The 13,009-nt window shown below is 39.5% G+C and overlaps 1 protein-coding gene across 1 annotated transcript in view; it reads left to right on the top strand.

Moving 5' to 3' along the window:
- The window catches only part of MIPOL1 (mirror-image polydactyly 1), a 165,151-nt gene that overhangs the window by 104,323 nt on the left and 47,819 nt on the right, over positions 1-13,009 (top strand). Inside the window, exon 11 of the mRNA XM_050897480.1 lies at positions 10,131-10,225. Coding sequence (XP_050753437.1) covers positions 10,131-10,225 — 95 coding nt within the window. The remainder of the gene's footprint in view (positions 1-10,130; positions 10,226-13,009) is intronic.

A 13,009-nucleotide genomic window follows, 5' to 3' on the forward strand; every position in this document is an offset into this window, starting at 1 on the left:
GCTCCCTGGCACGGTTTTAACCCACTCTCCCAGACAATGCCTTTGAACGATACTGTGTACCAGGGCCTATTCCCCTTTGACAATCTGGTGTTAGCAGCCCTTCCTTTTAGGGGTGGACAGAAGAGAGCTTTTGACATGGTAATGCAAGGTAGGTCATGCCAGTAGATCTCAAGGCTGGAGCATGGTTTCTGGACAGTTCTTTTTAGCAATAGAGAGGTGACTGCTGTGGTCAGTTTGGGCTCTGTTAGCAGAGCCTGAAAATGTACCAGACAGAGAGCCCTGAAAGCACACACAGCTTCTGGCTGCAGCACAGATAAAACATGTCTGGCTGTAACACGAACTTTCTTCTGTTCTTCTGCCAGTTCAGTTCCGCCCCAAACTGGATAGGACACTTCTGGGGCTAAGGGGAATGTTGTTTTTATTGAATAGGGTCTTTGTTACTGCAAAGCTTCTGAGACAACATTACAACACTACCTTTTGGATCCTGTGCTGATGACTTGCTGTTTGTGGCAGATACTGACTTGATATTGTAAGTGGCCAAAGTCATTTGCGTGGACAACGGGTTTATCATGGGTGCTGACATTTGAAGCTTTCCCAGAGTAATCTGCCAGTAGGTCTCAGACACCACCTGGAAGGCTTCTTCAGCTCACTCCAGCCTACGCGGTCGTTTCCTTCTTGATTTCCCCTAAGGAGATTGCCAGTAAAGTTTGTTATAAAGTATAATAGTCTTCATGGTGCGTGTGAAGCAAGTCAGGTCTCTCAGAGTTGATGGAAACATGCCTGTTATTAAAGTAGATCAGAAGGGTTTTTTCTTTGTTTTAAACTTACATTTGATAACCTGGTCTGCCTTAGAAGGGATGTGTCTGTTTTCTAGTCCAGTTACCTATGCAGCCGCAACGGGGGATATAAGAAGGCTTCCTCAGATAAACAGTATACACCATGCCCAAAACAACATGCTTTATTTTCCCTTCAAATAAGACAAGTTTCTCTGTATTGCTGATGTCTTTCCATTATTTATTTGAAATTGCATTTTTCCAACTGATTTTTAGATCAGAAACAAAGTGTGCAATGTCACCAAGACTGAACCTGAATTACAGAACATGGAGAGATGTGCCCTTTGCAGATGCCCACAGCTGTAAGCAGTCTTTAATCTGAGAAGTATTTAGAAGGAATACTGAGAAGTGTCTGAGAAGAAGGAATTAACTTACTTTTGTTATTTTCATATAGATTCTAAAGCCATAGCTACTATGCAAAAATAACTGTTGTGAATGGCTTTTTGCTTCTCTATTAAAACAAAGTCTTCGTGATTGTTTTCTTCTGATTTTCTTTTCACAGTGTGCATCATGGTTTAGTAGTGAGACAAGTAGCTACCTATCTGTATATGGAGACCTAACTACTTGCTATTTTAAAGCATCCCTAGCCTGTGTTCGTAATAAAATCCCTCCTACTAAAAGGCCAGCATCTCTGCACATGACATTATTTATGTGCAAAGCCCAATCCAACTATGAATGTGTATTTTGGAGCTGACATCCTTGAAAGTTTTCAGGAGTCTTTTTGTTGTCACTAAGGTTATATCTTACCTGAAATAAGCTTTGCAGTATCCTTAGGTAGTTATCCTTATGCACATAGTAGGTATATATGATGGTATCTCTGAGTTTTTTAGCTATGTACTCAAACAGATGGAAACCATAAATGAAATCTTGACCCTGGGAAGTCAATTACAGTTTTGGGTCAACCTCACAGGGGCAGAATTCCAAATTAATCTTCCTCACTCTGTGAATCATTCTTTACAATAAAATGGTTCCATGTATTAGTCTCACACACTCATCACATGCCTTGGATTGTCCTTCGAATAGCTAATTTTTCCTGCAATTTCAATATACCATATATTGCTTGGAAGAAGTATAGGATATTACAAAATAATACTGCAGATGATGAGAAACTTTGTATCAACATCATATCTAAGCTTAGATGAGCAAATTCTTAATTCTCACTGAAAAATATGAGCATTTCATATAGACACTTTCTTGCATAATGTGATAATGGACTGAATCTGCCTGGAATATGTGCTTGTTTGGGCACATCATTAGGTGAAAGAGTAAACTGCTTGCCAAATACTGCTGGTATAGTGCACTTCCCAGTGTGGTGTGACCATGCAGTACAAGAATGAGGCAGTCACATCTCAGGCATAATGGTTCGACTGGTATTGCTTTAAGATAATTAGTAGATATTAAGTTTGCTCTTATTCTAATAAAATGAACCAGATATGTACCTAGTCTGGGCAAAAATGCTATTGGATCCTTTCATTTTCTCTGACAGAGCAGTTAAAAGCTCTTTGGTGCTTTATTTATTTTTTTCCTGATTGCACAATCTGCATAATATTTGTTGTGGCCTGTTGCTGTCATCCCAGTCACAACGGGACCTCTCGGAAGTGAATGACCATTACAAGCAATATTCATATCGTATGATCATGTATTCTTACTGGGGAATTTGTTGTTGTGATGAAGACAAGAGTCTGGACCTCAGATAGCGACATCTTTTACAAGTCGTCTGAAAAGCTCCCTAAAAATATTAAATTAGGGATAGCATAAAGACTGAGTTGGGGAAGGTCGCATTAGGTAGGCTTGCAGTACAACACTTCTTGAAAATGACAATTCAATTTTTGAATAAAAGGGAGATTACGGGGTTACCATTTTTAGTTCCAATAAGAGAAAACATTAAGACATTCTTTGTAAAGTAACTGAAAAAGATGCACCTATACGTGCTAAAAAGCCAGTGTTGATGCACTCACATCATATATGTGAAAACCCTGATTTCAGCTCCCTGATCCAAGTTGGGTACCCTCAAACATTTTGATGGCTGGGCTGTGGAGTTAGTCTCCTTTCCCACGATGCATCTTCTGTCTGGATCTGCTTTTCACATACTTAGCAGTTTAATAAAAAATTATTTGTGCCAGTCGCAGAGGGAGGACATAGACCAATGTAAGTCATGAGAAACATGGGTAATTCACATGAATTTAGAGCAGGGAAGTATTCCCGCTGGTGGGAATCTGCCATGTCCAGAGTGAGTTAACACAAGAGACTGGGACTCAACATTAGGTTTCTGCATCCAAAACGAATAACCTAATCACCTGGCTGGGGAGGAGTTCTCTCTTCTGTCAGAAATTCTGCCTGACATTCGTCAGAAATATTTGCATCTAAACCAATGCATCTTCATAGGGCATTATTGTTCCAGTGAAACAATGCTTTTTATTAAAAAAAAAAAAAAAAAAGTTTCATTAACTGATATTTATTCTGACCAACAATAGTATTAGATTGTAGAGTAAAATCTTATTATGGTTAATTGTTTGATCCTGATGCAAACTCATAAAGGTCATGTTTGCTGTTGAGATCCCGTTCCTTTGTGCCCAGAGGGAATGTCAACCCGGGTGTGGTTGTGGCGGTGTGTAGGGGGAAGCTGTAGCTTAAAGGCCGTTAAGAGTTACCACCACCACCACTGTTACCCTGAAATTCACGCACACAAACAACCCTCAGCTGGTTCTTCAGGGTAGTTTTTCTAGCTGTACTGATCCTCCACAGCAGCGCAGATCCGTCAGGGATCAGTAATGCAGTTGCTTAATTTACTCTAAGTTAAGATAGGTTTAGTAAAAACTATTTCCATTAGAAAATTATGTGTTGAGGAACAACTTTTCATGCATTTCCAATGATTTCAGTTAGTATTCCAAACTTTTCCTACCCAAGTTTATCTCCCAGAAGTGTTATTTGGTGAATATTTGAAACTGTATTTCAAACTTCAAAAATGCAACATGAAGTTTTAATTTTACATTTTAATTTTGGATTTATTATTGTTAATTATGTATTTAATGATGTGACAATAATTTATAACATCTACTATAGTACAGTTCTAATTTTCACTTTTCATTTTTAAAGTCGTCAAGGGCAGCTGATACTTAAATGCAAGTTGAAACATTTTACCTAATTTTCTAGGTCAATGTGTCCCCTGTTTGTATTGTAATGAAACAGTTTGACACATTAGCACTGTGATTTAAAAACAAGGAGATCATTTAGTGTGTTATTAGAGTGGTAGGCATTTTCAGTCCCCTCGTGTTAGCTGGAGTCTTTTTCTTGACCCTGAAAACCTCTGATCCCCTAATTAATAAGACAAGTGCTTATATTCTTTTCTAGATCAAAGTGTCACCTGCTTCTGTTGTTGGTGGAACAGTTTGATATGTTGACACTTTGATATAGAAAATAAGATGAGTAGTTGTAATCTGCACTAAGTAGCAGCTGCTAATGTAAAAATAACAGAATGGTTAGAAGTTGGATGTCATAATGTGTCACAACATGACCTGCTCTATCATGCGGTACGTACTTCTCTTATTGACATGATGTGTGAAATGTAAAAGCATTAAAAATAGTGTAAGGTAAAAATATTTCTTCAATGGTTTTAAAACATTTTCCAGATTTTTTTTCTTGCTTATTCATTCTAATTTAGAATGAAAGAAACCTTTGTTCCCCCTCCCAGTCTCTTGCTGCCCTGAGAAGACACCTGACCTCTTGCTGTCCAGCTAGCCTGCTAATATCAGCAGAAACATACTTCTGCCCCATGAGAAATGGGGGAAATTCTCAGTTATCCATTTGTGGCTAAATTCCCTTTCAGGCTCCAGATAACATAGGACCAAAGGAGCAGAAAGACATCTTATTGCCATCTTTCCCCATTATACAGCTCTACCAAGTGTAAATGATTGAGTCCATAAATTGCAGAAATGTCCTTTGAGACTCTCCAGACTTCTCATCCGCCTTCTTCTAATCCATAGGAATATCCTGGATCGGTAGAAAGCAAGCTGTTGGTAGCAACTGTTACTGAGTTAAGGAATACTTGCGCCTTAACAGGTGTCTCAGTCAAGCCAGGGGAGAATGCTTTGGGTGGGAAGGGTGTCAGTTCTAATTGGGTTAGTTATAATCTCAATAAGAATAAAGTAAGAATAGTCTTCTACAAGAAGAGTACTAATTAAGCAAGAAAGTTATGTCTTAGAAAACAAGAGATACAGAAACAAATGAAAATTGCCAGAGGTTAAGCTAAATCAGCCCTTGGAAAGGGGTTTAATTAAAACAAACAATAGTGTAATGACTGAAATGAGAACAAGGAAAGAGGAAATGTGCCACCGCTCTGAGAATGGCATGGAGATCAAGGATAATCCGGATTAGGTCCGAAAGTGTGTGATTTTTTTTTTTTTTTCTCTCAGCATTGGGCAATGATGATGTCAACTATGAGGACAGGGGTTAAGAAAAGTGAATGTATGGAAATGGAGTACACCATAGCTGTTCAGTAGATTATTGTGCTCAGATTAGGATAATGGGTGGTTTCCATCCCCAGTTCTGAAAGAGCTGGTACCTGAAATTGCAGGAATGATAGTAAAGTTCTTTAATAAATCCTATGAGGCTGTTTATGGTGTAATATGACAGGGAATTAGCAGAGGCAGCATCTATATTTAGAAGGGCAAAAAATGTAATTCTGATAATTGTAGACCAGTTAGTCTTTATTGTGAGGCTTCAGAATAAATTTGGAAGGAAAATGTTTTTAAAGCATGGATCCATCAACAGTGGATTGAAGTACAACTTTCACCCAAGTAAGATCATGCAAGAATTCTTCTTTGGTATGATAACTGGTTATTTAGACAAGGAAACTTGTTAAATATAAGCTGACACATAAGCTTATATGTGGTGCCATATGGAAAATTATTAATTACAGTGGAGAATGTGTATATTGTTATTTTACAAGCAGGCACAAGCTTAATGTGGGAAATGCTGCTTGCTGTTAACTGGGTTCACCTAGCATCTCTTGTTTGGAAGGATGGTCACGTTGAGCTCATGTCTGTCTGCAAAATGTCATGTACCCATGAAGGAGATGAGGGATTAGTCAAAGGCAATAAGGAACTAGTTAGCAGGAAGGCAACAGCAAACAGCTTTGAAAGGAGAAGCGTTAAGGTCCAAGGATTTCACTAGTGGAATTTCTCTCCGATTTCTCACCAATGGGTGGTGAACCAGTTTTCTTTAATGCTGTCATTGAGAACCTTTGGCATGAAGAGCAACTGCGTACCAACAAAATTGCTTGATGATGCAGAGCTGGGAGATGTTATTAATACAAAGTGGAGATAATACAAAGTAAGTTCAAGCTGTCTTGCAGAAAGATTGGAATGGCCTCAAGTACTGGAAAAATAAAAGCAGTGGGGTGGAATTCAATGGTACCGAGTGTAAGGTATCATCATTTCAGGATGAATAAGAATTTCCACTGTTAGCTGGGTAATACCAGTGGGCAGGAGAACAGACAGATACTAGAGGGTGACTGTGAGCAGAAGGGATGCAAGAATGTATCAGGTAAGATGTTTCCACTGGAGTTAGGACGTACTGCTAGCAGAGTGCTGATGAGAGATGGGTTTGAATTGATCAGGAGAATGGAGAGCCTGCTTACTGAGAGGTAACAGAAAAGGTTGTTTGTTTAACCTATGTGAGGAAGGAAAAATGTATGCTTTCTATAGATATATATAGGTGGAAATATATATGCTGTCTATAAATGCATGAGAAAAAAATCAGTAAAAAGATAAAGCTATGAAGCTTTATTACTCAAGTTCACTGAATGTGTTTTTCCTTCTGTTGGATGTTGAAAAGCATTATAAAAGCCGTCTCTCACCCACAGGGAACCTGACAGCATAGGATGCTGTGTGTTCTTACCTCTTTCAATTTAGATTAGAGTTGAGGGTGCTCATGTTTGCCCTAGAGGAATTAGGAAAAGATAAAAACTAGCTTTACCCTCTGTTTTCCTTTGCTTAAGTCTTGTATTTTTCCAGCCTTTGGGTTAAGAAAACACATAGCATTGTTCATTTAAATATTTTGAAACAAAAGCAACAGCAAAAGGATCAGTAATGAGATTTTCTTAGTCAAGATCTGGCTATTTTAAGTTTGATAGGTAGCAATTAGCTTTTAGATTTAACTGGAAAATTTTAATTTTCAACAAGTAACTGTTTGCTAAAATGCAAAATAGGAGAAGTGTAGAAACAAGAATTCTCTTTTGCAGGAAAGTGGGGTGGGGGACAGAGAAGGGGGAAGGATCTATCCACGTTAAACCAAATATGAAAGCGTAGGACCTTGTGGGCAAACCAAAATTGTGAGAAAGAGACCATAGCCCAGTGATCAGAATACCATTTCAGGGTTAAACGGGAACTTCACTGAGGGTGACCCCTATACCAAAGTGGTGACTGACCTTACCTCTAAATTGACCTTTTTAGGGAAGACCTCCACCAGAGGAACCTGAGCGTAATTCTTTTTCTTCTTGTTGCTCCTTCTCTACCCTACCTTCCAAAAAAATTTAATCAAAACTGATCCATTTCTGTGAAGAGTTCTGATTTCCACAGCTTGACATTTTCCAAAGGAATAATATTTTGTTAAAAAGTTCCCAAGCAGCTATTGTTATTACTAGAGGTGAGCTCATGTAGGATTTTTGCCATGTGCGCTATGGATGGATTTCAATAGACGTTATAGGAGTCTTCCAAATGTTTTATAGTAGTGCAGGCACCCTTATTTTAGTTAGCAATTTAACTTTGTGATGGGCACAGTTTTGCTTTCCTCCTTCCAGTGAAGGAAGACCTCTCTCTTTTGGGAGGATTTTTGAGTCATTTGTTTGTGTTTACCACTCTCCAGGCCTATGAATGGTGGATCATTTTGTCGCGTGGCTGCATGCTGTGCACAAAAACTCTTGTGCTTGAATTTTTGTTGGTCTCATGCAGCTCCCTAGTATCAACCCCACTACGTGCTACTGAGGAGGTTAGGAAATGTCTACTTTTCTTCGCTTCAGTTTTTGTAGCTGTTTTTTTTTTTAAAACCAAAGCACCTGATTCTGCTGTTATTTTTACTGGTGCAAACCCAGTCGAATAGGTGCAGTTTTCTCTGCTGAAAAACTGACATAAATAAGAGTCTTCAGACTCTAGTGCCTTCTGACTTTTGTCCTGAAAAGCAAGTGGAACATTAGGTGTATTTTTTATGATAGTTCTCCAAAGAGACTAGCCGTTAATCTCTCCGTGAGTAGGTGTGTCAGCTGCAAACATTTCCTTCCAGTCTACCATTTCAATCACACTTCACAGTACACTGAAAATTGGCAAGGATGTTAATTATTGGCCTCTAGAACAAACCACCTACTTTGATTCAAGCGTGTTTTCCAGTTTTTAAGAATGTTGTTTCACCTTCAGAACAGTATAATTACAGAAAATAGCTTGGTTTGGCTAGCATCCTTGTGTTCTGTGAGTTCTGCTTGCAAGGCAGCAAGCAGCACCGGGCAAGAGGCTCACCTGCAGAGGATTTTAACCTCTTGCTGACAGGAGTTAGGGCTTGCCAGCATCCAGTACATTGTTTTCAGTATCAGAAACTCTAAACCACTGTCACTCAGAGGTTAAACATTAACGCTTTCTGCTTTTAAAGCTGAAGGAACCCTCCATATAGTAAGAAACTTTGTTTTTATTCTCCAGGGAACTTCCTGTTAAAATTTTATGAATGTCTGTTACAGGAGCAATTACAGTGGTGGGTCCTGTACCCAGGCAATGCAAAACCCTGGGTGCAATGTGACACACTGAGCAGCACGGTGCAGAGACTGGTTGTGTAGCTGCATTTGTGCAATGCTGTGTTTAATAAAATTTGCCAGGAGTCAGCCATGTATCCAGGACATGATTAATCAACCAGCAGAATAAATTGCCCATAGATGACTGGGAGTTGACAGTAAACAGTAAAACACCTGCCTTGAAGACTTACAGTCTTAATAGACAAACAGGAAACAGAAGCAAGTGGGAGCCCTGTTTTAGGAGAGAGGGTTTGAGGCGTACAGAGAGAGTTGTTCATGATTATACAGTGAGTTTGGCAGAGCTAGAGGCTGAACTCTCTGCATTTCCCTTCATGTGTTCGTAGCTCACGTAACAGGTCTTTAATTTACCAAGAAACTTTTCCACAACGTTGTCCTGAAGAGTTGGCAGAATCCGCAGTCAGCGTTCTCACACATGTGCCTCTTGGTTTGGGGCTCTACAATTTGTACAATTAATAACTTACACCATGAATTAAAAACACTGGAAAGCAGCCCAATGCTCAGGTTCATGTGTCAAAGAATTGCTGTGCAAGCCCGGTCTTATTTGTTGTTGCAACAATTAATCATCTGCTGATTTGAAGATAATTTATATGGTACCTGGGCCCTCAAGGGAGTCCTGCAGTGCTATTGAAATTGGACGTTTTAAAATTAATGGTGATTAAGCTATAGAGCCCTATTAAATATACTTGAGTACTTATTTCTGCTACCTCCTCTTTAGCTGTAAGGCCGTATCAGGGCTGGCTACCTTCCTGACTTACAAGCCACATGCTGCAATTTCCATAATGGCTGTGAGTCACAAGCCCTTCACAGTGCGGTGTGAATAAACAACGGGAGGGGGAACATCCGGGAGGGTTCACAGGTGGGAGATGACCGTGATTGCTCAGGGATTCCCTCACTCCACTATAAACCAGATCCTGGGTGAGAATGCACCCAGATCCCAGAGTGAGCCGGTGGTGCCGGTCTCAGCAACCACTGCTGGCTCATTGCCTGCCGGCGCTCAGGGTGCGGGTTATCCGGCAGGTCTCCTGCCAGTAACGTCAGCCAGTGGCTCCCACCATAGGAGCTGCACTTAACAGCTGGAGAGCCATATGCAGACCAAGAGTCGCGCATTGGTAGTTTGTGGCTGAGTGCCTTGCTTCACTCTATGTGTTGGTCAACAGTTTTGCACTATATGAACATTATATCAATATGAAATATGTTTGCTGATAAACACTTGGCTGAACTGAAGAGATCTCACCTTAGCCATTCAAAAAGTTTCCCCTATACGTGAGGGAAGCTGTTCAAAACGTTGTTCTGCTGGGAAGAAAAACTAGAAACAATTGCAATGCTAGAACAAGAAAGGATTTTTCATAGTAATTAAACAGGCAGTGTTACAAAACAGTATAACTTTATATATGTAATTATAATAAAGCATGGCTGAAATGAATACACAAAGGATTGTTATGTTTTCAAAGCAATATGGATATTCTGAATAAATTGTTTATCATTTGTTTATCTTTTCACAGGCAGAATTGATAGCCTTGCAACAAGAAAAAGAGGCTGCTCTTCAACAGTGCAAAAAATTAGAAGAAGAAATCCAGGCATTGCGTGTTTATTACAGGTAAAATAATTAATACTAATATAAATCAGTGACTCATAGGGGAAATTTTCTGTATTGTGGTGTCTGACTGTGAGTGAGGAAATGGCCTTATCAAATAGGTATTTGTTGAAAAAGTGAATACATAAATGAATCAAGGCCTGCATTTCTGCTTTACTGCTCACCAACCATCTCTTTGAAATAGAAGTCCTTTTCTTATAGCCTAAATTTTCTATTAGTTTCTTCTAAGGGAAGGGGAAGGTTGCTGGCAGTTGATCCTCATAAAAATGAAAAGGCCGTGTTATAGCGGTGCGTTCACTTAAAAACACGAGCACAAAAGAACCAGTTGGTGTAAGTGCTTGTTTCTTCCCTGGTTGTTTGCACATACCTAACTTAATCAACATAGATTTTAAAATAATAAAATCTGTAATTCTAAAAGACCGTTTTCTTTTTCAACCCCAGTATAATATGTCTGTTTTAATTCCTTATGTTCTGTAGCAGTACGCAGAATGAGAGGAATAGCCATTCTCTCGCTAATTTAGGTGGGCTGCACTGAACATTTGCATGGATCAGTGGGTTTTAGTCCCTAAGGAAAAGCTCTGTGTGGTCCAGTGAAGGAGTTAGGTTGTTTTATGGAGTGATGTTGGGTTACAGCTCTCATTTCATCCTGACCTCCTGTGTGAGAGGGGGTACAGAGCTGCCAGCAGGTTAAAGGCAGGAGAATTGGCATCAACACAGCAGAAAATTGTGAATCTGAAGGCTGAATGTCTGTGATGAGGGATGTGGGCTGCAGAGGTAAATAATAAATGTAGTGTGAATATTATGTTCATTGGAAATAAAGAGGACTAGTTAGTTACGACTAAAAAGCATTTGCAGTAGCAGAACTGTGTATGTTTTCAGTGTTTCAGCATTTACAAGTGAAAAATACTCGGGTTTCTAGAGGTTTTTTGAGTTTCCCCTTCTCATTAAGTTTATTAAAACCTTGGAGGGAAGTTTCAAAAACAACTTTTGTTCCTAAATCTCATAGGCATTTATTTAAAGCCTGTTAATAGTGAATAGAAACCCCAAGCAATTTGTGATTATTGCTTTTAATGAATTTGGTCAGCATTTAGTGTGTGCACAAATTATGGTACGATTTACCAAGCTAGAAAGAATTTATTATAGTGCCCTTATTACTCACTTAAATGGGTTTTGTGGAATAATTTAAAAACTGAAATGCAATTTTTTGTATTGATATTTCAGAAATTAAGAGTTTGCTTGTGTTTGTCTCTGCACATTGCAGGAGATTTTTCATTGACTTTTGAGTTATATTTTTGACATAGTGTATCAAGTTTGCACTGACATAGTATTTAACAAGTGTAGTAGGCAGCAGCTGCAGTTTACTCATGTAAATGCATTAAATCTCAAAAACATTAACAATAATGACTTGCAGGAATCACCATTAGAATGTACCATGTTATTCACTTATGTTCCTTAATTTGAACAGGCAAAATTTCACTGTAAGTTTGATAATGGCGTTTGCAAGATTTAGCCATAAGGTGTGGAAATGCTCACCTGAATATCCCCTGGGGCAAGAATTCTTGTATCACTACTAAGTTATACAAGTTACATACTAATTCAGAACATCAAAAGTGAAAGATTTTGTCTCCCACCTCACTGTCCTTAGAGGATGGTTTTTTTCTAATGCGTTCTGAAGTGGACCCACAGAGTCACAGACTGTTTGAGCTTGGCAGGGATCTCTGGAGGTCATCTTGTCGAACTCGCCTGCTCCAGCAGGGCCACCTAGAGCAGTTGCCCAGGACCACGTCCAGACAGGTTTTGATTATCTCCATGGATGGAGACTCCACAACCTCTCTGTACAGAGACACTGTCTGAGCGTACAGAGACATGGCTAGGAAAGCCAAAGGGCACCTGGAGCTGAATCTGGTGAGGGATGTAAAAGGCAACAAGAAGGACTCCTATAAGTGCATAAGTAGCAACATTTGAGATCTCAGGCCTATCTTTTGCCTTGGTTAGAAATAAATTGCACCACTGTGAGGATTCTTATGAACTTCTTAACATTTCGGTTACAGTTTCCTTTATGTTACATAAACATCTGCAGCCTCTGTCATCTAATAGTGTGGCAGTACTTTGAACACATGCCAAATGAGACAGATGAAGAAAAGAATGTGTCATGTGGGCATAAAGCTTTGGGGACTGTATCAGGCCAAGGGTGGGATGGCCACAATAATCATGAATGACAAAGCAGAGAGTACATTTCCCAGGCCATCCCAAATAAGTGAAAATTTACTCTCTGTTTTGTATGTGGAAGCTAGTTAAGGAATGCTTGTGTAGATGTCTGCTGGGTCTTTTTATTTCCTTTTACTGCTTGCCATGCTACGGTAATCTAGAGTAAGCACTGAGAGTGTTTTTCAGACAGCCTGTGTTGAACTGAGGTGGAAACTTGGTGCTTTGATCCAAGTGAGTTAGCTAGATGATTTGCTGTTAAAGACTACGTTTCCCTGGAGTTATTTCTCTTTTGGACTTCAGAGTTCCCCAGTGAGCAAAATATAGGCTTCCGCACATGCTTCACTCCTCATCTGAATGGTAGAGCTGCAATGAGACACGTTATTATGCAGGGTGCACATTTCCTTCACCTACTGTTCTCTCATCCCTTTGCCAGCTTCTCCCACCTTCTGTCATCTCTGCAGTGCCAGCGTGACAGCGCTTTGGGAATTTTGGCTCCATTTGGTGCCTTCTCCTTCTGCTCTTAGGTCTTCCTTGGCCTTATAAAAAGCATTTTCTCATACTTTTCTTCTTCGTTTCCTT

This window comes from Gymnogyps californianus, chromosome 5 (genome assembly GCF_018139145.2).
Source record: "Gymnogyps californianus isolate 813 chromosome 5, ASM1813914v2, whole genome shotgun sequence".
Taxonomy (NCBI): Eukaryota; Metazoa; Chordata; class Aves; order Accipitriformes; family Cathartidae; genus Gymnogyps; species Gymnogyps californianus.